This window comes from Salmo salar, chromosome ssa13 (genome assembly GCF_905237065.1).
Source record: "Salmo salar chromosome ssa13, Ssal_v3.1, whole genome shotgun sequence".
NCBI lineage: Eukaryota > Metazoa > Chordata > Actinopteri > Salmoniformes > Salmonidae > Salmo > Salmo salar.
In genome coordinates, this window is record NC_059454.1 from 89,111,265 (window position 1) to 89,139,133 (window position 27,869).

The following is a 27,869-nucleotide window of genomic DNA, read 5'->3' on the forward strand; positions in this document are numbered from 1 at the left end:
CAAAGCCCAGATCTCAATTGAGAATCTGTGGTATGACTTAAAGATTGCTGTATATCAGCAGGAACCCATCCAACTTGAAGGAGCAGTTTTGCCTTGAAGAATGGGCAAAAATCCCAGTGGCTAGATGTGTCAATGTTATAGAGACATACCCCAAGAGACTTGCAGCTGTAATTGCTGAGAAAGGTGGCTCTACAAAGTATTGATTTTGAATAGTTATGCACGCTCAAGTTTTCTTTTTTTTTTGTCTTATTTCTTGTTTGTTTCACAAGAAAATATATTTAGCATCTTCAAAGTGGAAGTCATGTTGTGTAAATCAAATGATACAAACTCCCCAAAAATCAATTTTAATTCCAGGTTGTAAGGCAACAAAATAGGAAAAATGCCAAGGGGGGTGAATTCTGTCGCAAGCCGCTGTATCTTTTTGTTTTCTCATGATTTGGTTGGATGTAATTGTGTTGCTGTCCTGGGGCTCTGTTCTTAAACACAAACAGACCCCACAGAGCCCCAGGACAGCAACACAATTAGACCCAACCAAATCATGACAAAACAAAAAGATAATTACTGACATAAATGAAACATAGCTCCATGGTTTCTCTGTTTTCTGCCCCAAACATAAACAGTCTAGTGGGCTTGCTGTGTTTGAACATATCCACAGGGCAGGCAGGAGATTAAGGGTTTGTTTCCTCTTTAAACAGTCTGGCCGTGTTATTGGGGCAGCCAGGCCACGTTATCAGTAGTAAAAATCAAAGCATATTGGATCCCCACTCCAGTCGAGCTGCTTTCAATCCCAACACACCAAGGCTAAGCTGTTATTTAAAAAAAAAGTTGTTATTCATTCTTGTTTATTTGGCATATTTTCCATCACCTAACACTTTTAATGAGGTTGTTGATCACACTTTAACTAGTGCCAACACTCCAGATCATCTTGTAGCGTTTTAATGTATTTCCTCCTCAAAGTCAAGTCTTCATTTCTCACCCTTTTCTGTTCTTACAACTATTCTGCCTCATTCATTCATTCATTCATTCATTCATTCATTCGTTCGTTCGTTCGTTCGTTCGTTCGTTCGTTCGTTCGTTCGTTCGTTCGTTCATTCATTCTCTTTCCCTTTCTGTCTTTCTCTCTCTCTCTCTCTCTCTCTCTCTCTCTCTCTCTCTCTCTATCCATGCATATCCCTGTTAATCTCCAATAAAACTCAGTGTGCCACAGCCTTCACAGAGAAATGAAGCCCTCAGTCAATAAGGCTCTATAGGCCTAGCTCGACACCCAGAGTTCCAGTCTCCGAGTGTCTGTTTTAGTTAATCCAGCACATGGAGCTGTAGTAGAATCCATCCCCCTTTCTTTTCCCTCAGGTTTGTGTGTTTACTGGGGGGTTGTAACTCTGTTCCAAACAGGCTGCAGGACTGGCTGGCCTTGTAACTCAACCCAACACTCCAAGGCTTTTCACATGCAAGGTTTTCACACCTTTGAGTCAACAGGTCCAATGGGTCTTCAAGGGTTGGGAATGCTGTGTCCCAGCAGCCCTACTGAGCACACATAGTAATACACACACACACACACACACACACACACACACACACACACACACACACACACACACACACACACACACACACACACACACACACACACACACACACACACACACACACACACACACACAGGGACACGCGCACACTCAGGGACACACACACACTCAGGAACACACACACACTCAGGGACACACACACAGGGGCACACACAGGGGCACACACATGGGGGCTCACAAGGGCACACACAAGGACACACACACAGGGGCACACATACGAACACACACAGGGGTGCACACACAGGAGGCACACACAGGGACACACACAGGGGCACACACATGTGGGCACCCACTGGGGGCTCACACAGGGGTACACATAGGGGCACGCACAGGGGCACACACAGGGGCACATACATGCATGACAAAAAGGGGCACACAGATGCACGACACACACACAGGCACGCACTTACACATCAACGCAAATACACACCCACACGCATGTGCGAGGCACACATTCACACACACGCTTCAAGATATACTCTCACACTCTATCTTCACCTTTCACTGCCCATTCAACTGACCAAACACAAGAGCTCACGTGTCCCCTCAGCACCACCTCCAGTCACCCCATAAGCCTGCCAGGGGACGCCATGCCTCTGGCCCCAGATAGCTCCATAAAACACAAGCTACATGTCAGGGGTCATCACATTAGCTTTCAGTGTGGACCTATAAGCACGACACCAAACCTTTCAAACACTTCCAACAATGTTATGTGTTTGTGTGTGTCTGTGTGCGTGTGTGCATGCATATGCCAAGGAAATGTTTTCCTCCAAGATCCTGGGTCCTAAATATTACACAGACAAACATAGTGAAGGAAACATGGCGTTCTCCAGAGGCATAGTAATTGGTCAATGGAAATAATTACATACGACTTTATGAAATATGGTGGGAGCCTGTAGCTGGCTGCGTATGTAGCCCGTAGAGGGGGGTCTGGTCTGAGCTCAACACACTCAGGCAGGACACTCCACTTCCTTTACCATACAGCATGGCATGCTGGGAGCTGGACCTCGGCTCTTATGACGTCCATGGTCACATATTCATCAAGTCCCGCTCTGAAAATATGGCTGTCAGGGGTGGGGGTTAGAGGGTTAGAGGGTTCAGAGGGCACAGCCAAATCCAACAACAACAACACACTGCTTTCTCCTCTCTGTGTCCCCCCTTTCTCTCCTCCCTTTGTTTGATCCTTTCTTTATGGTCTCATATGTCTCTCTGTGTTCTGGACTTTCTCTTCGTGTCTTTAAGAAAGGAGATTTCCACTTATCACTATTAATAGTGTAATAGTGATAAAATAGTAAAAGGTAAATTGCTGTAATGTGTGTGTGTGTGTGAGAGTGTGTATGTCCACAGTAACTACATGTGTGTGTTTTGCTAGTGTTGAGGAATTTAGATAGAGGGAGGGAGATGTATTTACAGTCAAACACACACTAAAGCATTCTCCCATTGGGGTCCCCTTCATTAAACACACAAGCCGACTCCTCCGAAGACCAGCCTCAGTCAACACACCCTACCACGCATATCCCCCATTAATGACTGGAAAGTAGTCTAGCACACAAACAGAGCTTCTGCGCCTCATGCCCCCACTGTGTATCAGATTGTTGTTTGTTCCATTAATTTACTCAGTCATGTATTCATTCATCAAAGTGTTTGTTGAAAATGTTTAATGATTGACTGATAATCTTTTCCCATTGCATGTGCCATCATTATTCATCTCCCGTGTTTGTGTCTCTTCTCTTCTCTTCTCTTGTAGTCTTCACTGGTAAGTTATCATCATTATGTCATCCTATTTCTAGGAGATTTTAGTTGTTTATTCTATTATTATATTGCAATGCTTGCAAAGTTTTTCATGGCTTGTCCTGTTAACCAAGCCCCATCTCTCCACCCCTGCAGTGCCCCCAGCGTTCGCCATGCGCCCAAGAAACCAGGTGGTGGCGGTGGGGAGAACGGTCACCTTCCAGTGTGAGGCCACTGGCAACCCCCAGCCTGCTATCTTCTGGCAGAGGGAGGGAAGCAATGTGAGATACCATCTAGTCCATCTAATTTATAAATGTAGATGCATAGAGTTTAAGTTATTGATCCATATCCTAGTGTAGGATATAGGATATTGATAACACCATGTCCAGTGGATGTCTCAAGCATAGGCATGTAATTCCAGTCTCAAGACCCCTCTGTCTCTTTCTCTCTGTCCTCCAGAGCCTGCTATTCTCCTACCAGCCTCCTCAGCCCTTCAGCCGTCTCTCTGTGTCCCAGACTGGCAGTCTGACCATCGCAGATGCCCAGCGCTCTGACGCCGGCTACTACAGCTGTCAGGCCCTCAACATCGCTGGCTCCGTCATCACCAAGGCCCTGCTGGAGGTCACTGACAGTGAGTGAGGGAGGGAGTGAGTGAGTGAGGGAGGGAGGGAGGGAGGGAGGGAGGGAGGGAGGGAGGGAGGGAGGGAGGGAGGGAGGGAGGGAGGGAGGGAGGGAGGGAGGGAGGGAGGGAGGGGAGAAGGGTTTCCTATAATCAACTGACCAAAGCTCCTCCGTTATGCAAGTTGACTCCACTGGCCTGGTTGGCTGAGTTGTCTCTCCATGATTGGAAAACACAGAATCTGTGGCCTCCAATGTCATGACAAAAAAAATCACCACTGTGTAGCTGAATAGCTACTTGCTGCTTTGCTGACTGGATGTATGGCAGATCAGCCTTTCCTGTAGACTGCTGAGATGCTGTGTCCTCTATGGTTCATTGTTTCTTACTGTTACTAATTGTTGTTGGAGTGAATTCAGGAACCCTCAGCTGCAGGCGTTTGGACTCCAAACCCCCTGTTCCCATGGTGACACCGTGCATGCAGACTGCCCATCCCCTCCTTCCAAACTGAACCCTCCCCCAAAACCCTCACATTTTCACACACACACATTTTTACACACACACACATACACACACACACATATTTAAACACAGACACCTTTCGTTCTCCTCCCTAATGTCATGCTGGTGAACCGAATGATGATAATCCTGATAATTGCATCAGTTATTAAAAACTGAATTAAAATGGTGAGTTTGGCTCAAAGGCCTACAACTGTAATTACAGCAACCATCACCACCAGCAAAGTTTACTTGGTTATAATAAACTGACTTGAGTCTGAGCATGCGTGCGCATGTGTGTGTGTCTTCACTATGTACATATATTAAGTTAATTCACATAATTGCCTGAGGCTGGTACAGGCGGCAAGCATTGTCTGTGCATAAAGGTGACTTCAGCAGTGGTAGCTGGGTAATCATATGCTGATGATAACGCTTTCTGCAGCCGCCAAGGTGTCGCACCGGAGAAATAAGAGTCACCGACGTAATGTACACTCAATTACACTTAATGGAAATGAAACAAGGATGTAGCGTGTTTAATCCAAGTAGGACTTCTCACTCTGCTATCCCTTATATTTCCTTCAAGTGAATAGGCCTACCCGTCTCTCCCCTCTCCCTTCCCCCACCTCTCTCCCCCTCCTCCCTCCCTGTTTGCGAGGTGTATTTGTATGGAAATAACTTGCTGCCATTACCTCTGGCGGTTTTCAAGGTGTTTCCATTATTTTTCCCTCTGCCTCTGATTTTGGAGAGCTTTTTTCCCCCCTATTTCCACAAGGTTGTGAAGTGGGAGAGTGATGGCTGCGTGACTGCTGTCTAAATGGGATTTGTTATTAGTTGGTCTGTGGTGCTCTGGCTATTGCCTGCTCCTACTGTTCCTGCTACTTCCCAGTGATTAGCCAGTTGCTCTGGGCTTTGGGATAATCTGATTTCTATTCCCTCCACTGCCCCAACCGATCACTCCTATTGTTTCTCCTCGTATCAATTTCCCTCAATATCTCTCACATCACATCTGCCCTTGATTTTCTCTGTCGTTCCCCCTTCCATTCTCTTCTATACATGTTTTATTTCTCTCTCTAGCTGAAGGGGTGATAGAGAACTATTTACTCTCACAGTATAACTGGTATTAAACAGTACATTCTCCCGCTCTCTTTTGAATAGTGGTGTCGGACCGCCCCCCTCCTGTGATCCGACAGGGCCCGTCCAATCATACGGTACCTGTGGACAGCACAGTGGTCCTGGGTTGCCAAGCAACAGGGACCCCCACACCAACAGTTCACTGGAAGAAAGACGGGGTGATGGTGTCCCCCGAGGAGGCCCGCATCACCCAGATAGACACAGGAGCCCTGCAGATCCGCTACGCTAAGGTAGGGGGCAGCGTAACACCACCACCAACATACACCACCAAATGAATCCACTCTTACACTGTCTCTGTGTCTCTGCTCCTCAGCTTGGAGATACAGGCGTCTACACATGCGTGGCGTCCAGCCCCAGTGGAGAGGCATCCTGGAGGGCTTACCTGGAGGTGGAAGGTAGGTTATGGACATCATAATGATCTTTCACTCTCTGGAGTCATTCTTTCTGTGAGTAAATGGGTATTTATTTGATTGTTTGATTGCCACTCTGACCTCTCTGTTTCGTGTGTGGCAGAGTTTGGAGTAGTAGTCCAGCCAGGTCGACCCACAGACCCTAACCTGATCCCCAGCGGCCCATCCAAGCCTGACGTGACTGACGTGAGCCGCACCTCAGTCACTCTGTCCTGGAAATCCAACCCAAACACTGGGGCCACGCCCACCTCTTATGTCATTGAGGCATTCAGGTAAGTCTAGGAATTCCAACCCAAACGCTGGGGCCACGCCCACCTCTTATGTCATTGAGGCATTCAGGTCAGTCTAGGAATTCCAACCCAAACGCTGGGGCCACGCCCACCTCTTATGTCATCGAGGCATTCAGGTCAGTCTAGGAATTCCAACCCAAATGCTGGGTCCACACCCGTCTCCTATGTCATCGAGGTATTCAGGTAAGTCTAGGAAATCCAACCCAAACGCTGGGTCCACACCCATCTCCTATGTCATTGAGGTATTCAGGTAAGTCTAGGAGAGCCAAGATGTGTGTCTATTATGTGTGTTCAGGGCTGTATCTATATGCATGTGTTGTGTATGCACTCATTTTTAAGACCTTGCCTGTTGTGAATGATTGACCATTGTTCCTCCATCTGTGCAGTCACGCGTCGGGGAGTAGCTGGGTGACTCTGGCTGACCACGTGAAGATGGAGACCTTTGTCCTGAAGAACCTCAAGCCAGGTGCAGTTTACCTGTTTCTGGTGAGAGCAGCCAACGCCTACGGCCTCAGTGACCCCAGCCCCATCACTGATGCAGTCAGGACACAAGGTGAGATAACCCTCTCCTCTACACGCTTTACCTGATGATAGAGTCACATTTAGCTGATGTCAGAGACACTGAGACTTAGTGGTGCTCATATTGTAACCTATAATTTTAATGGTAGGGTTATTTGAACAGTGAGAGACAGAATAACAACAAAAAAATCCAGAAAAACGCATGTCAAAAATGTTATAAATTGATTTGCATTTTAATGAGGGAAATAAGTATTTGACCCCCTCTCAATCAGAAAGATTTCTGGCTCCCAGGTGTCTTTTATACAGGTAACGAGCTGAGATTAGGAGCACACTCTTAAAGGGAGTGCTCCTAATCTCAGTTTGTTACCTGTATAAAAGACACCTGTCCACAGAAGCAATCAATCAATCAGATTTCAAACTCTCCACCATGGCCAAGACCAAAGAGCTCTCCAAGGATGTCAGGGACAAGATTGTAGACCTACACAAGGCTGGAATGGGCTACAAGACCATCGCCAAGCAGCATGGTGAGAAGGTGACAACAGTTGGTGCGATTATTCGCAAATGGAAGAAACACAAAAGAACTGTCAATCTCCCTCGGCCTGGGGCTCCATGCAAGATCTCACCTCGTGGAGTTTCAATGATCATGAGAACGGTGATGAATCAGCCCAGATCTACACGGGAGGATCTTGTCAATGATTTCAAGGCAGCTGGGACCATAGTTACCAAGAAAACAATTGGTAACACAATACGCCGTGAAGGACTGTAATCCTGCAGCAAGGTCCTCCTGCTCAAGAAACACATATACATGCCCGTCTGAAGTTTGCCAATGAACATCTGAATGATTCAGAGGACAACTGGGTCAGATGAGACCAAAATAGAGCTCTTTGGCATCAACTCAACTCGCCGTGTTTGGAGGAGGAGGAATGCTGCCTATGACCCCAAGAACACCATCCCCACCATCAAACATGGAGGTGGAAACATTATGCTTTGGGGGTGTTTTTCTGCTAAGGGGACAGGACAACTTCACCGCATCAAAGGGACGATGGACGGGGCCATGTACCGTCAAATCTTGGGTGAGAACCTCCTTCCCTCAGCCAGGGCATTGAAAATGGGTCGTGTGTGGGTATTCCAGCATGACAATGACCCAAACACATGGCCAAGGCAACCAAGGAGTGGCTCAAGAAGAAGCACATTAAGGTCCTGGAGTGGCCTAGCCAGTCTCCAGATCTTAATCCCATAGAAAATATGTGGAGGGAGCTGAAGGTTCGAGTTGCCAAATGTCAGCCTCGAAACCTTAATAACTTGGAGAAGATCTGCAAAGAGGAGTGGGACAAAATCCCTCCTGAGATGTGTGCAAACCTGGTGGCAAACTACAAGAAACGTCTGACCTCTGTGATTGCCAACAAGGGTTTTCCACCAAGTACCACGTGTCATGTTTTGCAGAGGGGTCAAATACTTATTTCCCTCATTGAAATGCAAATCATTTTATAACATTTATGACATGGGTTTTTCTGTTTTCTTTGTTGTTATTCTGTCTCTCACTGTTCAAATAAACCTACCATTAAAATTACAGACTGATCATTTCTTTGTCAGTGGGCAAACATACAAAATCAGCAGGGGATCAAATACTTTTTTCCCTCACTGTAACATGGCCAATCTGTTTGAACCCTTTCCTCTCTCTGTGCCCCCACTCAGACACCCCTCCCACCAGCCAGGGAGTAGACCATCGTCAGATCCAGAGGGAGCTGGGGGATGTGGTGATCCATCTCCACAACCCCACCATCCTCTCTTCCTCTTCCATCAGGGTACAGTGGACGGTGAGTAGAACCCTGACCCTCGACCTACCTGGGCCTGGGCCGTCTGCCGATACTGTCCATCCTAAGGAAAAGTTACCCTAGTGTCTGTCTGTGTCAGCTGATTGTGAATGATTACTCCCAGATTCTTAGACTGCATGGTCTGTTGGTCTCCCTTCACCAAGTGGGGGGCAAAGTATGGCACGCGGGCCGTATCCGTTCCACCGGGAACTTCTGAGACATAAAAAAACAACAACATAATAATAATAATTTTTTAACCCCCTTTTTCTCCCCAATTTCATGGTATTCAATTGTCCCATCGCTGCAACTCCCGGAACGGACTCGGGAGAGACAAAGCTCGAAAGCCGTGCATCCTCCGAAACACGACCCAGCCAAGCCGCACTGCTTCTTGACACAATGCCCACCGTACACCTGGCGACCGTGTCAGCGTGCATGTGCCCGCCCCGCCACAGGAGTCTCTAGAGCGCGATGGGACAAGGAAATCTCGGCCTACCAAGCCATCTCCTAACCCAGACGAATCTGGGCCAATTGTGCGCCACCTCATGGGTTTCCCAGCCCATGTGACACAGCCTGGGATTGAACCCGGGTCTCTAGTGATGCCTCAAGCACTGCGATGCAGTACCTTAGACCGCTGCGCCACTCAGAAGGCCCCAGCAGATTGATTTTAACAATTGGTCCCCCATAAATTGCAGCCCTCCATTGAATTTCAAAATCCCAATGTGGCCCTCGAGCCAAAACGTTTGCCCAACCCTGCCCTAAACCTTTCTGTGCTTGCGTGGCTATAACTGATATTCACAATAGGCTAATGTGATTGATTGAGAAATAATGTACTTCAGAATACATAGTTGAGGCATAGAGCAGAGAGCATAGAATGTGCTGTATAAGAGCTGTGTAGAGCTGTGGGTAGGATGCAGGGGTTGGAACCTAAATTATTTTCCAATCGTTTCATTCTGAACAGAACCATAATTTTTTTTCATTACGTTCCAATTTTCCGACCAGCAAAGTCAAGTTCTGAACCGGTTCCAACCCCCAAAAAGTGATGGTTTATGTTGTTCCTTTCAGTTTCTTTTTAAACCTCTGAAATATAAATATATCTTTTTTACATGTCTTACCTTTTTGGACTTACAATGTGAAAGATGATAACTATAGTATCCTTAAGTATCATTGAAAAAGTGAATACATTCTTCTCTAATAAAAAATCTCTCTCCCTAATTTCTGAATCACGCTTTTAACATCAACAGGCTACAGTAGCCTATGCTTTGGAGGGGGAGGGGCAGGTAGCCACACACGTACACACACATAAAGGTTTTCAGCTAGCAGGCAGAAACTGGAAAAGGTTTCTGAGTGAGGGTTTTGTAGGCACTTTGTTGTGTTTTTGTGGGACTAGAAAAAGATTCCCTAAACGTAAAATAACATTATTAACCAGTTCCCATGATTTTAAAATAACGGTTCTGTTCCGGAACAGTATAGATCACTTTCGTTCCCGGTTCTGATTGTTATTTTACAGTTTTCGGTTCTGTTCCCTGAACCTGTTTCAACCTTTGGTAGGATTTGGACCGATGGCCTAATCAAGACCGCGTGATATTCACAATAGGCTATACAAATATAATTTGATTGATTGAGAAATAATGTACTTCAGAACATATAGTTGAGTCTGTAGGCAGTGAGCAGAGACTGTGCTGTTTAGCCAGTTGTGTGGAGCTGTGGGTAGGATGTGTACCAATGGCCTAATCAAGACCACCTGTGCTGACAGAGTGAGTTTTGATCCTGGTCTATGAAAGAGGACTTGTATATGTTGTGAGGCGTTTCTCCCTCTCTCCCCCAGGAAGGGCCAAGGGGCTCAGTGATGAATGAGCACATGTCATGGGTGCAGTACTAAACAGAGACAGAATGTAAATAGTTTAGCTGAGCAGGCCCAAAGCCAGACTGACAGGGAGAAGGCTTCCCCATGGCCAGCGTCTGTGGAACTTGGCTGCCTGGAGAGTTTTTGAGCTTTCCGCATACTTGGACCGAAAATTATTAATAACGCCACTGGACAGTACAAATTAACATGATCCCCTTTAAAATGGGTGAGAACACTTTGTTATGGGCCATTGCCAAGTAAAAAGTATTGGGCCTAGTCTTTCAAAAAGTGCTTATGAAAGCCTAGCTTCCTTCTACGATACCCAACGCTGAGGCCCATGTTTCTTTGCGTGCTGGTTAGCAGTGCCCTTCTGGCAGTGTCCTAACCAGTCCCAGGCTCTCAGGAAACTGGTGGCTGATGATGACCTCATGCTGTGGTTTCTCTGAGCTCTGGAAGACGAGAGGGGGTGTAACCTAAGCTCTCCCCGTGGGCTTAGGGGGCAATATAGCACAGAACTAAAGACTTCTCCTGGAGGATGTTCATTATATGGTTAACAGCCCAACACACGCAGCAGGAGAGTTATGGTTTTATAACGTGTATTGGTTTTTTTTCATCATGTGACACACTGGCCCATCATCTGAGATCGCTGTACCATTTCCTGCTGTTGTAATGGCTCTTTGACACTTGTGTCATAGATCCCAGGGCTTACTATGAAATAGTTTTGGTTGGAACTATAATATTAAATATCAGTGGCCATGGCAACCAAAATGTAATAGCAATTTAATAGACTAATTTACAGTAGGGTTCCTTTTTCTAGCGTTAGAATGTGTTCCAAAATTCAAAGTGAGAACACATGGTCATAACACTGCTTATAAAATTATGTTGTGTTTTAGATGCCTTCTAAGAAATCTGTTCCCCCTTTCTGCCACTAGGTGGAGCAGCAGTCTCCATACATCCAGGGTTACAAGGTGATGTACAGAGCGTCTGCGGAGCTGGGCCAGCCGGGGGGACAGTGGGGCGTGTTCGAGGTGCGGAACCCTGGAGAGGACGGTGCTGTGGTGCCTCAGCTGAAGAAGGGGGTCACCTACGAGTTCAAAGTGCGTCCCTTCTTTGATGAGTTCCAGGGAGCAGACAGCGAGGTGAAGGTGGCCAGGACGCCTGAAGAAGGTGAGAGGCTGAGGCCAGGAGTCAGGGATCAGGGGTCAAGGGCTTCTGTTAGAGAGGGTAGTGATGGGAAGTCTAAGTGGAGATTAAAGGTTTCATACAGGAGTTACAGTATTAGAATGGAGTAGGTTGTTTTGTGAGAGTTTTAGTAGTCCAGGGAAGTGGTTGACAAAATCAATCTTTCACGTGTAGAAATAAATGAATGAGATTTCTGAGAAACCATAACACATCTCAGTAACATTATTTGGATAGTCTGTAGAGCATCTACAGATGGACTATCTACAGACAATCAGCATTATTTAAACTCTCTACTAACCCTAGTTCTAACCCTAACCTTAAGCCTTATCCACAAGAGGTTGGTGGCACCTTAATTGGGGAGGATGGGCTCGTGGTAATGGCTAGAGTGGAATAGGTGGAATGGTATCAAATACACCAAACACATGGTTTCCATGTGTTTGATGCGATTCCATCTACTCTGTTCCGCCCATTATTATGAGCTGTCCTCCCCTCAGAAGCCTCTACTGCCCTTATCCTAACCCTAAACTTAACCCTTACCCTAGCCCTAACCTTAACCATTACCCTAACCCTTATTCTAAACCTAACCGTAACCTTAGCAAGCAGTTGCTTATCAACAGATAGTTGGTCATACTATCTATAGAGCTTTTACCGATGGAAAATCTGTACTATCCAAATAAAGTGTGCTAATTGTTTCGGAGATGTGTGGGTGTTACTGTATGGTTGTTGCATAGTAATCAACATTGGTGAGGTTTGGGAGTTTCACATTGTTTAAACCTGATGTGTGTCTGCATTCTGTATAGATGAGTGTGTAGCAGCAGCTGTGCAGACAAATTGCGCTGCTAATTGTTTTCTGAGTTCATGCGTAGAGCCCCAGCCAGCCCGAGACAACAGACATGCCTGCTTTCATTATCTTTAACTAGGCGATGACTAAGCTCCTGAGGCCAACGCGCTACTGATTCACTTGAATTGCTCTCATCAGGTGACTAGCACCACCACCGTGGCACAGCACACAAAGCCTCCAGGCATTACTAGAGCTCGAGCAACGTACCATTCATCACAACATCAGCTTAGTCAATTCCTGTATTATACTGGTGACAAGCTTGCGACATCGACCTGTGGCTTCATGTGGGTTTTATACCCTTAGGCAGATAATTGCAAGAAGATGTACTGGGCTGGGCTAGATAGATAGATATGTGTAACGTTCAGTGCCCCAGCTTGTCAGAGAAAACATTGTGTATACACATTTTTTTTGATTTTTTATCTTCTCATCTTACAAATACTAACAATTATCACAACATCCATACAAAGTACCCACTGGGCAAAAACTGGTTGAATCAACGTTGTTTCCACATCATTTCAACCAATAAAATAAATGTGAGGATGTTGAATCAACCTGGAAAACAGATTATATTTGTAAAAAGTCATCAACGTAAGGGTATTTCATCTTTTTTTTACCCAACTTTTAACCTAAATCCAATGACATGGTAAAATGTTTTGTTGATTTCACATTGAATGCACGTTAGTTGACAACTCAACCAAATGTAAATCAAAACTATGCGTTGAACTGACGTCCGTGCCCAGTGGCTATTCACTCTAGTTCCATACCCGTACAATTTAAAACTTCTACAATATCAATCTGTATTTATTCCACATGCTGTTCATTTGCTCTTTATGATCATTCTGTTCAGTAACATTAGTCTTGTTTAGAGCTTGCATCGCCTATTGTATTGAGAATAATCTGACTACTGCAGGTGAAGCAGTTGAATCTGATCTGAATTGTCACTGAATGTTCTATAATGTTCAGTAAGAGACATGGCAGACGCTGAGCGGAGCTGTGACATGTACAGGATCAAATGAGAGTGGGTGTCTTTGATGTCATCATGATGTCTGTGCATCTGTCTGACGGTGTGTTCCCGTCTCAGCCCCCAGTGGAGCCCCCCGAGGTGTTACCGTGACGAAGAGTGATGCCAATGGGACCGCCATCCTGGTCGCTTGGCAACCGCCTCCTGAGGAGGAACAGAACGGAATGGTACAGGAGTACAAGGTAAGATGGAGAGAGGGTTTGATTTTCTGCGGAAGGAAAGAGGGTAACAAACAGAGAGAGGTATGGAGCAGAATATCAAGCCTCCCACTTTCTCCCTCTCACTTCCTTGGGTTTGTGTGTTTTTAGTTGCTTCAGCAGAGGTGGACTAAGCACATTGATGTGAGGCACTGTCGTGGGCTAATGTTGATATGTCACATCAAATACAGTTTTTGCATTTACTGAAAAAAATTCCACTGACTCTCACCATCACACTCCTTCTTTTACCCTATCCTCTACAGATCTGGTGCCTAGGCAATGAGAGCCGTTACCACGTCAACCGGACAGTAGATGGCTCCACCTTCTCCGTGCTAATCCCCAGCCTGGCGCCAGGGATACGCTACAGCGTGGAGGTCGCCGCTAGCAACGGTGCTGGCCCAGGGGTCAAGAGCGATGTCACCTTCTTTCAACTTGGTGAGCTGCTCAACTGTAACACTTGATAGTCTCCCCTAAGTTTAGAGTATGTAAAAATACATTATGAATGTTATCTGATCTCAGAACCAAGAAAAGAAGAGGTCAATTAACAGCGTTAATCCATTATCTATGTCTGTCGACTCACAAGCTTCAGGTCAACACCAGTTCAATCGCTACCTGTCTAAGGTCTTTTCAGTTATAGCCATGTGATAGATGGTCTGTGTGATTTGCACACTGTGTCAGTTCTCACCATGACACATGTAAAGTACAGGTGTCTATCTAAAGTCCCAACATGAATATGTCTCTGAGTCATCTCACAATGCCTTCAGTTAAATGATTTGCATTCAGCCTCCCCTGCCCTAGTCTCAGGTTCACTATATGTGACAAAAAGCACACACACTACAGACATTTCCAACTCGATTTTCCACCTCTCCGCAGTCTTAGTACATTCCAGCCTTTTCACATTACCAATATAAAGCTTTTAGAGTTACATGATGAAGTCCATTCACTCCAGCTCACCTCTTGGCCTAGCACTGAGAACATTCTCCATGACATATTGTGTGACCAGATGTATTTAGAGATATCTCCTTTCAGCTGACTCTCCTGTCTCCTCTCTGTAATGTTGTTTTCCATCTCAGACTCCTTCCCGTCAGTTGAACTTTAATGTTTTGAAGGATTGATGTTTGTCCTTCAGGATCTGCCTCAATTCTTTCCCGTCAATTTTCTATGATGGACTATACTATATACATGTCCTTCATGTCAATCTCCTCTCCTCCTCTTCCTCCCCCAGACTCTACAGGTCAGATGATGGACAGTCGTGAGGACCAGGACACATTGTCTCAGATCTCAGACGTGGTAAAACAGCCGGCGTTCATCGCGGGCATCGGTGCTACCTGCTGGGTGGTCCTCATGGTGTTCAGTGTGTGGCTCTACCGCCACCACAAGAAGAGGAGTGGCCTCAGCAGCAGCTACGCTGGCATACGCAAAGGTCCGTAGTGGATGTGGGTTTGGGTGTATATATCAGTGGACATGTTTAACTATACTTGTGGGGATCAAGAATTTGATCAACTGGGGACATTTTGTAAGTTTAGGGTTAGGCTTAGGGGTTAGGGAAAATATGATTATTTAATAAGTAAGTAGACTATCAAATGTTGATCACACCCAGCTAATATTGTGTTGTGTAGAGATTGGAGGGATATGAGAAGAGACTGGGATGGTGATAGTAATTACATGTGGGGAGGTGGATAGAGGGGGGACATTAGGTTAGTGTTATGATCATTCAGCTGAACACTGGCAACCTAAGCCCTCTGACACACATGAGACAGGACACTGTCCTCTGTGTCACCAGGGTAATTGCATTTATTCACTTCAATCACATGTTTTTGATGTATTTTTATTTCACCTTTATTTAACCAGGTAGGCTAGTTGAGAACAAGTTCTAATTTACAACTGCGACCTGGCCAAGATAAAGCAAAGCAGTGCGACAAAAACAACAACACAGAGTTACACATAAACAAACGTACAGTCAATAACACAAAAGAAAAGAAAAATAGAAAAATCTATGTACAGTGTGTGCAAATGTAGAAGAGTAGGGAGGTAGGCAATAAATAGGCCCTAGAGGCAAAAATAATTAGAATTTAGCATTAATACTGGAGTGATAGATGTGCAGATGATGTTGTGAAAGTAGAGATAATGAGGTGCAAAAGAGCAAGAGGGTAAGTAATAATATGGGGATGAGGTAGTCTGGTGTGCTATATACAGATTGGCTGTGTACAGGTACGGGTGGATGTTGCAATGGTGACCAGTGAGCTGAGATAAGGTGGAGCTTTACCTAGCAAAGACTTATAGATGACCTGGCGCCAGTGGGTTTGGCGACGGATATGTAGTGAGGGCCAGACAACAAGAGCATACAGGTCACAGTGGTGGGTGATATATGGGGCTTTGGTGATAAAACAGATGGCACTGTGATAGACTACATCCAATTTGCTGAGTAGAGTGTTGGGGGCCATTTTGTAAATGACATTGCCGAAGTCAAGGATCGGTAGAATAGTCAGTTTTACGAGGGTATGTTTGGTGGCATGAGTGAGGAGGCTTTGTTGCAAAATAGGAAGCCGATTCTAGATTTCATTTTGGATTGGAGAAACTTAATGCGAGTCTGGAAGGAGAGTTTACAGTCTAACCAGACACCTAGGTATTTGTAGTTGTCCACATATTCTAGGTCAGAACCGTCCAGAGTAGTGATGCCATTCGGGCGGGAGGGTGCAGGCAGCAATCGGTTGAAGAGCATGGAATTAGTTTCACTAGCATTTAAAAGCAGTTGGAGGCCACGGAAGGAGTGTTGTATGGCGTTGATCTCGTTTGGAGGTTTGCTAGCACAGTTTTCAAAAGAAGGGCCAGATGTATACAGAATGGGGTTGTCTTATTAGAGGTGGATCAGAGAATCACCAGCAGCAAGAGCGACATCATAGACATATACAGAGAATAGAGTCGACCTGAGAATTAAACCCTGTGGCACCCCCATAGAGACTGCCAGAGGTCCGGACAACAGGCCCTCCGATTTGACACACTGAACTCTATCTGAGAAGTAGTTGGTGAACCAGGCGAGGCAGTCATTTGAGAAACCAAGGCTGTTGAGTCTGCCAATAAGAATGCGGTGATGGACAGAGTCGAAGCCTTGGCCAGGTCGATGAAGACGGCTGCACAGTACTGTCTTTTATCGATGGCAGTTATGATATCGTTTAGGACCTTGAGCGTGGCTGAGGTGCACCCATGACCAGCTTGGAAACCAGATTGCATAGTGGAGAAGGTACAGTGGGAATTGAAATGTCGGTGATCTGTTTGTTAACTTGGCTTTCGAAGATTTTAGAAAGGCAGGGCAGGATGGATATAGGTCTGTAACAGTTTGGGTCTAGAGTGTCTCCCCCTTTGAAGAGGGGGAAGACCGTGGCAGTTTTCCAATCTTTGGGGATCTCAGATGATACGAAAGAGAGGTTAAACAGGCTAGTAATGGGGGTTGCAACAATTTCATTTTAGAAAGAGAGGGTCCAGATTGTCTAGCCCGGCTGAATTGTAGAGATCCAGATTTTGCATTTCTTTCAGAACATCAGCTGTCTGGATTTGGGTGAAGGGGGGGTGGGGGGATGCTGAGCTGTTGGCTGGGTTAGGGTAGCTAGGTGGAAAGCATGGCTAGCCGTGGAAAAATGCTTATTGAAATTAGCGATTATCGTAGATTTATTGGTGGTGACAGTGTTTCCTATCCTCGGTGCAGTGGCAAAGTTTTGGGGAATTAGTGCTACAGGATGCAAATTTCTGTTTGAAAAAGCTAGCCTTAGCTTTCCTAACTGACTGAGTATATTGGTTCCTGACTTCCCTGAAAAGTTGCATATCGCGGGGGCTATTCGATGCTAATGAAGAATTCCGCAGGATGTTTTTGTGCTGATCAAGGGCAGTCAAGTCTGGGGTGAACCAAGGGCTATATCTGTTCTTAGTTCTACATTTTTTGAATGGGGCATGCTTATTTAAGATGGAGAGGAAAGCACTTTTGAAGTGCAACCAGGCATCCTCTACTGACGGGATGAGGTCAATATCCTTCCAGGATACCCGGGCCAGGTCGATTAGAAAAGCCTGCTCGCTGAAGTGTTTTAGGGAGCGTTTGACAGTGATGAGGGGTGGTCGTTTGACTGCAGACCCATTACGCATGCAGGCAATGAGGCAGTGAATGCTGAGATCCTGGTTGAAGACAGCAGAGGTGTATTTAGAGGGCAAGTTGGTCAGGATGATATCTAAGAGGGTGCCCATGGTTACGGATTTAGGGTTGTACCTGGTAGGTTTCTTGATAATTTGTGTGAGATTGAGGGCATCTAGATTAGATTGTAGACGGCCGGGGTGTTAAGCATGTCCCAATTTAGGTCACCTAACAGTACAAACCCTGAAGATAGATGGGGGGCGATCAATTCACATATGGTGTCCAGGGCACAGCTGGGGGCTGAGTGGGGTCTATAGCAAGCTGCAACGGTGAGAGACTTGTTTCTGAAAGGTGGATTTTTAAAAGTAGATGCTCAAATTGTTTGGGCACAGACCTGGATAGTATTTCAGAACTCTGCAGGCCATCTCTGCAGTAGATTGCAACTTCGCCCCCTTTGGCAGTTCTATCTTGTCGGAAAATGTTATAGTTAGGATAGTTATAGTTAGGATTTTTGGTGGCCTTTCTAAGCCAGGATTCAGACATGGCTAGGACATCCGGGTTTGCGGAGTGTGCTAAAGCAGTGAATAAAACAAACTTAGGGAGGAGGCTTCTAATGTTAACATGCATGAAACCAATGCTTTTACATTAAGGTAGCAGTAGCCCATAATGCGACTTGCCTAGTGTCAGCTGCTTTTATCCTCAAAGTAAGGAACCTGATAACCACATCTCATATGGAGAAATGAAATAAAACTGGTTTGGTCTAATCTTTTCCCCTGACTCGAAGACCTCAAAGGGTAGTGACGATGAGCCGGCACATCCCAGAATACGCTGACATTCAAACGCTGACATTTAGGGCTCATTTCCAGGGCGCTGCCCGCCGCCTCTCCCGGTGAGGCACAGTTAGAGTAGGGACAAGCCTGTCACCCAGGTAATAAGACATGTGTTCTGCTATCTCTGTTATCTTCTTCCGTCTGACCACAGGTGACCTCCATTACCCATAAGGCCACATGTTCCTGCTTGATGCAGGACAGGGAGCCTCATCTGACTGTGTGTGTGTGTGTTTGAGTGTGCGTGCATGCGTCAATATGTCTGCCGGTTTTTGTGGGGCTTTTTTCACAGGCTTACGAAATGTCTATTTTGCAATCAATAAATGAACCTTCTTCTCTCTTTCTCTCCCACCACCTTTTCTTTTAATTCACTCCTCCTCTGTTTGGGTTGGGTTTGTTCCTGCAGTACCATCATTCACCTTCACTCCTACAGGTATGTATGAAGGAATGTGTTCAGCTGTAAACATGTATTTGTTATTTACCGGTATGTGTACTGACCTTGAAGCCCCTATGATTCAGAGATGCCTGTACACAAACACAGTTCTCTCTGTATGTCCTCATTTCCTCCCAGCACTCACAAACAATCTGTTCCAATACACAAACAGCTAATGGAGCTAGTGTTTATCCTTGGTGGCTTCACATCCACAAACCAATGATATAAAATTTAAAATCTCACGGAGGGAGGTGCGTTCAGGGCTACACAAAGGGATGTTCTGACATAACGTTAATCAGGGGGCAGACAGCTCCTAAAGAGGTCATTAGCCCCTCCCTATCCCACCCTCTTAGACCAGGCATAGACAACGACACACAACATGGTCACCAGTTGGCCTGTCCTGTGGTTGTGGTGAAGACAGTTTAGAGTGCTGCTGAGTCACTGTGCTTTGTGACAAGTAGAGAAGCAGTTAGTGCCGTACAAAGCATAACCACAGTCCCATGTTCCCACTTGTCCTTCACACAGTGACTGTAGACGTAGTAAAGTGTATCTAATCATGTGGTTGAAATGACTCACCCTCCAGTGAAGAGGATGTGTCTGAACTGAAGGGTTATCAGACATTGTGAAGTGTGCCTCAGGGTCAAGATATCATGTTTTACACTCTGACACTGATTTTGTTTTTCTACATGTACACCTCTTAATGCCAAGTGCCCCAGGTGTGTGTGTGTGTGTGTTTGTGTGTGTGTGTGTGTGTGCGCGCAGCGTATGACTCATGACAGGATGTGTCAATCAGATGCGATGAGTCAGACTGATCTAAGGACAGCTGTATGAGTACAGAGTGACAGACAGGTCACACCAACCTGGATTCCCTCTTTCGTTTGTCGTGCAGGTTGCTTTCTTGTGTTTCTCACGTTTGTTCTCTTTCTTTAAATCAGTGAACTATCAGAGAGGAGGAGAGTCTGTCTGCAGTGCTGGGAGGTAAGGGGTGTGGTTTTATGTGAACACTTGACTGGATATGATTTCCCCACTGTCTATATAGGGCACTTATGATAGTGTTCAGAAATGCAGGAGGGAAAGTGGTAAAAGAAACAGCAGTGCATTCCCTACTTGAACCACCAGAGGGAGGTCTCCCCCTGTCTGAAAAATGACAGAGGACAGAAACTCCCATGCCCATCCCTGACTGAAACCCTGTTTGTTCTGTGTGATAATGGTTCTGGTTGCATGCTTCTGGTTCAGACCCGGGCTGCTGAACATGGGCGAGAGTGTGAACCAGCCGTGGCTGCCAGACTCCTGGCCCAACGCCTGTGCCAACCACAAAGACTGCAGCATCAACTGCTGCAACACTGGAAACGGCACCAGCGACAGCAACATGACCACCTACAGCCGCCCAGGTCAGTACCGTTAAAGCTACAGACCTCCTCTGGTGGTGATAGTGGTCAGGTCCCACCAATGGAACTTATAGTATAGAGATATAATGCAAATCAAATAAGCAATGAGGGTTATCATGGAAATGAAACATGGCTTAAACATGATAATTAATGGTGTTATGTGACTTCCTGTGTGAAGGGTTAATGAATAGGTAAAGTGTCTCTAACCTTAACCCCATGGGTCTCCTCTCCTCAGCTGACTGCATTGCCAACTATGGCAGCCAGTTGGAGAACCAGCAGGGGGGTCTACTGGGGCCTGAACAGGCCGTGTACAGCGACGTGGACCTCTCCAACAAACTCAATGAGCTCAAGACCTTCAACAACCCCAGCCTGTGCTACATGGGCCCAGGGGCAGGGCCGCCCACCCCCTATGAGCCCACCCCCTACGCCACCACCCAGCTCATCCAGTCTAGCATCCTAAACAAGGCTGGAGCTGCAGGGGCCGCGGCCGGGACCCCTGATATACGCTGTTGGAACCAGCCCCCCTCCCAGCTGCAGAAAGCACATATGCAGTACAACATCATGGAGCAGAGCAACAGGCTCAATAAAGGTGAGAGGATTGGACATAGCGTAGCAGTGGTGGGAGGGAGGGTATTTGGGAAGTTACTTCTGTTTGTGTTTATTTGTTTTATTATGTGTAGTCTACATATCTGTTTAACTCTGTCTCTTTCTCTCTGTATCTGCTGTGTCTTCAGACCACTATAGAGGAGATGGGCCTCTGCAAGGCACCGTCCCGTACAACCAGGCCCACGAACACAACACAGGAGGCTCCCACCACAGCTCTGACAGGGGCAGCAACAGCACCTCTGGTGAGACACTGATTACCCGGATCATAGCAATAGGACAAATAACTACTTGTTCTGCAGCATGTTCTAAGAGTTTGTTTGATTGCCTCTGCAGGGAGCCAAAGTCATAAGAAGGGAGCTCGCACCCCCAAACTGCCCAAAACGAACACAGTGAACCGGGGTGAACCTCTGCCCCCTTCCCCTGCCAACCCCCCACCAAGCCGCAGCTGTGACGAATATACCCTGCCCATGGAAAAAAGCTTTAACCCAGATGCCCTATGCCCAATGCTCCCCTCGCGGATGTACCTGCATCCGGATGAGATGGAGGAAGAGGAGGCAGAGGAGGGGATGGATAGGTGTCCCACCCCGCCTGTCAGAGGGGCAGCCTCATCCCCTGAGGGTCTGTCCTACAGTCACCACTCTACGGCAACTCTCACCCCCTCCCCCCAGGGAGACCAGCACAACGGCCTACACAATGGAACACAACACCACAGGTAACTATGAGCCCAACTCACACTGCCTCTCACTCATCCCAGCTACAACCGTCAGCCATTTGTATTAATCAATGCTTTGATCCTTTCCCTTTTTCCCTTCTTAGACAACACGTGCCCAGCCCCCCTCCTTCCCCACTCCCCCTCTCCCCCCCACACACCTACGGCTACATCTCCAGCCCCCTGGCACTGGATACTGACGGCCAGGAGGAAGAGGAGGAGGAGGATGAAGAAGAGGCAGGGGATGAGATGGATGCAGACATGGTCCAGAGTCACTACCACCAGCACCAAAATAACCACCAGCCCCACCAGCAACTGCGCCACCACCAGCACCCCCGTTCCCCACGCAGGCTGCACCTCCGGGGGCTGGAGCAGACGCCGGCCTCCAGCACGGGGGACCTGGAGAGCTCCGTGACGGGCTCCATGATTAACGGCTGGGGCTCGGCCTCCGAGGAGGACAACGGCTCGTCAGGACGCTCCAGCGCCGTCAGCTCCTCAGACGGATCCTTCTTCACAGACGCAGACTTCGCCCAGGCTGTGGCCAACACTGGAGACTACACAGCAGGCCTACGCATGGCCAGGTTCCCAGAGGACACAGGACCAGCAGGTGAGGAGGAGAGAGGGGCAGGAAACTGGGTCAGGGGAAAATATCAGAAATAAAATGCATAGATATTCCTTCTTAGATAAACCTTCATGGACTGACTTTTTGTCTGTTAACTCAGGGCGAAGGCACCAGCGTCCCAGCAGCCCACTGTCCACAGACAGTAACATGAGCTCTGCAGTGATGCAGAAGAGACCGCCCAAGAGGCACAAGCAGCACCAGGCCCAGGTTGGCCACCAAGGTCACCAGAAGAGGAACGACTTCTTAGACGGTAAGGGACTGGGTCTGAGACATAGGTCACTGCATGGAACAGCTCTCACATTGACTTCTCTGGCTATACAGTACATATGCCTTGGTGAATAAAGTTCCAATTTCCATGTCTGTGTTCTTCTCTCCTCAGACTCATGCATGCCCTTGAAGTCCCCTAGTCACATGTCGCGGTGTGGCTATGAGGTGCGGGGTGCCACGCTCCCTAGGATTGGCTCTGGGGAGGGTCGGGGCCGGAGAGGGAGTGCAGGAGGCCAGAGGACCAGAGAGGGCTCTGTAGAGAGACGGGAGGGCCAGGACAAGAACAGGACTCCACAGGGAGGCAAGGGGAGCAGCAAAGCCCGTCAGCCACCAGGTACTTACTGCAATGTAGTGTACTTCCAATGTGGTTTGTGTGTTGGAACAAAGTACAAATATGAGCTTTATAACATTATGCTTGTATGTGGTTCCTACATGTCAAAATAAATCCCCTTGAAAACTATGATGATTCCTCACAATGGAGTTTATCCAGCACAAACTAAGTAGAATGTGTTTAACCAACCACCATCTCTCTCTGTCTCAGGTTCTGAGGACATCCCTCCGTACAGCAGGCCCTCCTTCCCCTCGGTGCAGGGACAGAGCCAGGCTCAGAGCTCCTCCAGCTCCATGTCCTCCCGGGGCTCAGGAGGACAGAGGAGAGATGGGACCCGCAGGAACCCCACAGACACACTGCCCAGCATCACAGGCTTCCAGACCCAGGAAGAGGAGCTAGAGGTGAGAACAAGATACTCATAAAAGTGTCCATTTACTAGTTTCCATGTGTTGAAAATCTAGTATGTCTATGATCTTCTTTTTATTGCCATTAATCAAGGTGTTATATTATAAACTTGTGTCTTGAGTCTACAGCTTCTGGAGAGCTGAAGATCATGGGAGAAGAAAAGGAAACCAGATCTGACATCACAATTCAGTGACTATTATGTAAATTACTTTTCATATCATACAGAACAAAAAAACTGAACAATATTGAATATTTGTTTTTCTTATTACAATTTCTCATTCGATGTCCATCTTCCAGGAAAAAAGAAAGTGAGAAAAAATTGCGTCTGAGTGTGTTAACTCACTGGTATGAAGCACCATTAGATCGTTGTTTACTTGACTTGTTGGTAGAGAACTGGCTTCCATTGACCTCGATGAAACTAGTCACAGCCTCAATGAAAGTACATGCACATTAGATGGCTGTTGTCAGTGTATACAGATACCTTGTCTTGGACCACCTGATGTGGTACATGTCTGTTGCCCCTGTAATTAATATTTGGACATCACTATCCATCTTGTAAATTGTTTGTTAATTTTACTGCCACAAAATTGCTACAATGGGAATTTTACATTTGTTTTTAATGTATTTTTGTAATGCACTGTTATTGTTTTGTTATTGATGTTGGTCTTGTCAATGTGCATTATTTGTTCTACTTTGGTTTCAAAAGCACAATCACTTAACTTTATTTTAAACTATTGTTATCTATGACCTTCCGTCATACAAGAGGAACAATGATACAAATTATCTTGTTAATCGTTGTCTATATACACGATTGGACCAGTGTTATGTGTCTTAATATTCTGTTTCTGTTAGGGGTTGGGATGGAAACTTAACTCCCCTGTCTAGTTTAGGTTTAATTCAAACCACAGTATTCATTTGGACTCAAGGGGACACTGCCCAAAGCAGTGTCCCCTTGAGATTTATTATGACACAAACTACTGTGTTAATCGGACTATACTCTCATGTCTAAAATTGCACTTATGAGGAAGTGAGAGAGACAGTAGACAAGCTGACGGATACATTGTACCAATGGAGAAGGGTGAGGAAGCCCCATTAGTAGGAGTCTCCCCATCAGTAGGGAACGTTGATGGATCCGTCCTGGAAAATGGATTTCTCCATGCCTGATGATGGATAGCGTTTTCTCCATGAGCAACCAGCACACAGTGACACATCCACCATTGTTTCCCAGCAAGACCGAGGGAGAGGAAAGTGACATTAATACTTACCCTAAAGAAGGACTCTATTACAGAAAGAGGACAACTGGTGACAAAAGACTGGGACTTGAAAATCTGCTGCTTGGCGATGGAACAGCATGTTGGGTTTAGGTTCTTTATGGCTACATCTAGGTCAAGCTTTGGGTACATTTTTTGGTACATCTACAAAATGTGTAAAACATTGTTCGCTGAGGACACCTGACATTTGTTTGGAGTTTGCCATGTTTTAAAGAATTGCAACTATGTTCATGATGTCAGCCATGGTATGTCATTACTGAGTATGTTATAAACGGGGATGAAAAAAAATATTGTCATTTTTACCACATTATTTATTATTAAAATGTCTTCAAATGACAGTGTCCACCTGGATTTTTTTTGTAGTTAAAAAAAACTTGTTAGGTTAATACCTTACTTCTCTAGCATTTCACCAGTCAATACATCCTAACACAAGGTTGAAGTGAAGAAGGAAAATGGAAGAAGAAGAGGAAGAGGGAGAGCCACCCAAAAGCCTGTTCTTTATGGGAATGTGATGACACGCTGCTTAATTAACCTCACTCATGAACCCTTGTGGTTAATTAACAGAGCAGCTGTGTGCTGTCAAAGGGAAAGAGACGCTCTGGAGCCTAGCACAGGTGTGGCTCTGTGTATGTGCCATGTGTGTGTGTGTGTGTGTAGTGGGGGGGTGGATAGCAGTCAAAACTACAGCTACGAGCGGCAGCCAAAATTCTTCTCTTTGTCCTCCTCAGAGCGCAAGATTGTGATGGAGAGAAAGAACCTGTCAATCAGCCACCCACACACAGATTCCTCCAGAAAGATTCTAATGTGTTCATATTGTTTAACTGTAAGTACATCTCTGCATAATCAACGAGAGCAGAGCAAGAGACAGATGCTGAGCTGCTGGAAGTCCTATCACTGATTGAACTACACAATTGCATTCCATGAGAGATGGGACAGGTTGCTGTTATTAGCTGGAGCTTCTCTCTCCTCTCACCATCAGAGTGGAATGAAACCAGTGTCCCGGCAGCTGTACAGGGCTGTCTGTAAAGGCTAGCTACCTACATTAACCTCAACAGCCCCAGTCACCACAGTGCTTATTCAGTACCATAAAGGGTCGACACAATTAACCCAGAAAGGCCACACTGTAGCCTCCTCTGCTTCTAGCCCACTCTATCTGCCTCCTCTATGTAATTCCCTGTGGTCCCACAGTAGGACCTGCTGATTGAGTCATACTCAAGCATTTCTATCCTGATTGCTCTTTCCATTAATTAGGCAATCATCTATATTTCCATTGCGCAATTCTCTTGACTGTGGGAATGGATGACTCAGATTTACTGCTTTAAGTTACAGTAACAGTAAAGTGGAGAGGCCTTATGCCAGTTTTTTACCGACTCATCTGGTGGGCCCCACTTAAATTCTATATTGCATAATTATCAAGATATTGAAGTAACTCAGTTTAAAGGTCCAATGCAGCCGGGATTTTTTAAATCTCAAATAATCAAATAATTTTGGGGTTATAATTAAGTAACTTACTGTGATTGTTTTAAAGGAAAATGGTCAAAAAGAAACAAAAATAGCTCCTTAGCAAAGAGCAATTTCTCAAGCAGGAATTTTGCTAGGACTATCTGGGAGTGGTCTGAGTGGGGAGGGTAAAACTGAAAACGAGCTGTTATTTGCAGAGAGGTTTGGAACTCTCTTATTGGTCTATTAACTAATCTACTGCCAGTTGATTCCATTCCACCAAAAGAAGCTGACATTTAAGGCAGCCTTTTCAAACAGCTCTTACTCTAAAAGGGCATTATCATAATTTTCACAATTTAACAGTATTATTCCAATCTCATAGTTCGGAAATATATACACTCAGTGGCCAGATTATTAGATACACCACCCCGTTCACGAAAATGGTTCAGTCCTACAGACAGTGGGCGTGGCTTGCTATATAAAGCAGGCAAACAGGCATTGAGGCATTTAGTTACTGATTGAACTTTAGAATGGGCAAAAACGAGTGACCTAAGCGACTTGAGAGTGGTATGATCGTCGGTGCCAGGCGCATCGGTCCAGTATCTCAGAAATGGCCGGCATTCTGGACTTTTCACGCACAACAGTGTTTGGGGTTTACCGAGAATGGCGTGACAAACAAAAAATATCCAGTCAGCGGCAGTCCTGTGGGTGAAAACAGCTCGTTGATGAGAAGTTGAACGAGAATGGCAAGAATTGTGCAAGCCAACAGGCCACAAACAGGCAAATAAAGGCGCTGTACAACAGTGTTGTGCAGAATGGCATCATCGGAAGGCGAAACTCATTGGTCTTTGTCACGGATTAGCTACTGCAGCAGACGACCACACCGGGTTCCACTCCAGTGGGCACGCGATCACCAACACTGGACAATTGAGGAGTGGAAAAAATAAAATAAAAATTCGTACAAATCTTGGTTCCTGTTGTATCATGTTGATGGTAGAGTTAGGATTTGGGTAAGCATTCCATGGCCCCATCCTGACTGGTGTCAATGGTACAGGCAGGTGGCAGTGGTGTACTGGTATGGGGAATGTTGTCCTGGCACACATTAGGTCCCTTGATAACAATTGAGCAACGTTTCCATGCCCCAAAGAATTCAGGCTGTTATGGAGGCAAAGGGGGACTGACCTGGTACTAGATGGGTGTACCTAATAAACTGGCCACTGTGTATAAAACACAGGGAAAGCAGGTTTTTGACTGCACTGGGCCTTTAAGGGTACAAAATGCATAAGCAGCAATGCACACACACATACAGAACACACACACCCGTGGCCATCAGAGTAGTGTGCAGGCTTTGATGATGGATCACAGCCGAGTCGAGACACGCTTTTCCTGTCAACATCAGCAAATAAACAGAGTCTATCCATCTTCATTATGCCCTAGTGTGGACAGCCTCAGATGCCGCTACCCAGGGAGAGGGGCATTACTTGTAAGGGAGTCTTTAGAGCAGTCCTGAGAGACTGGGACTGTTGCCTGGCTTCCATGGGCCTCAAACTACACTGAAACCACATGGTTGCATTTATAGAGAGGAGAGACCTCTTCAACAACTTACAGTCAAATTCAACGGGCGAACCCACAAACGAAGAGCGCTGCTTAAACGTGGACAGTAGTGCTCTTTAATGTGATGAATACTGCTTGATTTTCTGTCTCTCTGGGTTTCAGCTCTCGGTGATCACAGCTAGTCTAGTGCCAGGGTTTGGAATACGCACTATAATTG

General features: G+C 46.1%; 1 protein-coding gene across 7 annotated transcripts in view; it reads left to right on the forward strand.

Moving 5' to 3' along the window:
* The window catches only part of LOC106568094 (roundabout homolog 1), a 262,979-nt gene extending 237,985 nt beyond the window's left edge, over nucleotides 1–24,994 (forward strand). For 3 of the 7 annotated variants that reach the window (XM_014138120.2, XM_014138124.2, XM_014138125.2), the window contains 23 exons: nucleotides 3,334–3,342; nucleotides 3,474–3,598; nucleotides 3,777–3,948; nucleotides 5,587–5,792; nucleotides 5,876–5,957; nucleotides 6,076–6,244; nucleotides 6,649–6,815; nucleotides 8,477–8,598; nucleotides 11,371–11,605; nucleotides 13,543–13,664; nucleotides 13,943–14,114; nucleotides 14,905–15,102; nucleotides 19,033–19,059; nucleotides 19,995–20,037; nucleotides 20,296–20,450; nucleotides 20,683–21,036; nucleotides 21,182–21,295; nucleotides 21,387–21,765; nucleotides 21,870–22,369; nucleotides 22,485–22,634; nucleotides 22,764–22,985; nucleotides 23,193–23,383; nucleotides 23,509–24,994. In XM_014138120.2, the coding sequence (XP_013993595.1) occupies nucleotides 3,334–3,342; nucleotides 3,474–3,598; nucleotides 3,777–3,948; nucleotides 5,587–5,792; nucleotides 5,876–5,957; nucleotides 6,076–6,244; nucleotides 6,649–6,815; nucleotides 8,477–8,598; nucleotides 11,371–11,605; nucleotides 13,543–13,664; nucleotides 13,943–14,114; nucleotides 14,905–15,102; nucleotides 19,033–19,059; nucleotides 19,995–20,037; nucleotides 20,296–20,450; nucleotides 20,683–21,036; nucleotides 21,182–21,295; nucleotides 21,387–21,765; nucleotides 21,870–22,369; nucleotides 22,485–22,634; nucleotides 22,764–22,985; nucleotides 23,193–23,383; nucleotides 23,509–23,580 (3,986 nt within the window). In that variant the 3' untranslated portion in view covers nucleotides 23,581–24,994. The remainder of the gene's footprint in view (nucleotides 1–3,333; nucleotides 3,343–3,473; nucleotides 3,599–3,776; nucleotides 3,949–5,586; nucleotides 5,793–5,875; nucleotides 5,958–6,075; nucleotides 6,245–6,648; nucleotides 6,816–8,476; nucleotides 8,599–11,370; nucleotides 11,606–13,542; nucleotides 13,665–13,942; nucleotides 14,115–14,904; nucleotides 15,103–19,032; nucleotides 19,060–19,994; nucleotides 20,038–20,295; nucleotides 20,451–20,682; nucleotides 21,037–21,181; nucleotides 21,296–21,386; nucleotides 21,766–21,869; nucleotides 22,370–22,484; nucleotides 22,635–22,763; nucleotides 22,986–23,192; nucleotides 23,384–23,508) is intronic. The other 4 variants (XM_014138123.2, XM_045692352.1, XM_014138121.2 and 1 more) reach the window with 4 other exon arrangements.
* Nucleotides 24,995–27,869: the final 2,875 nt, after the last annotated feature.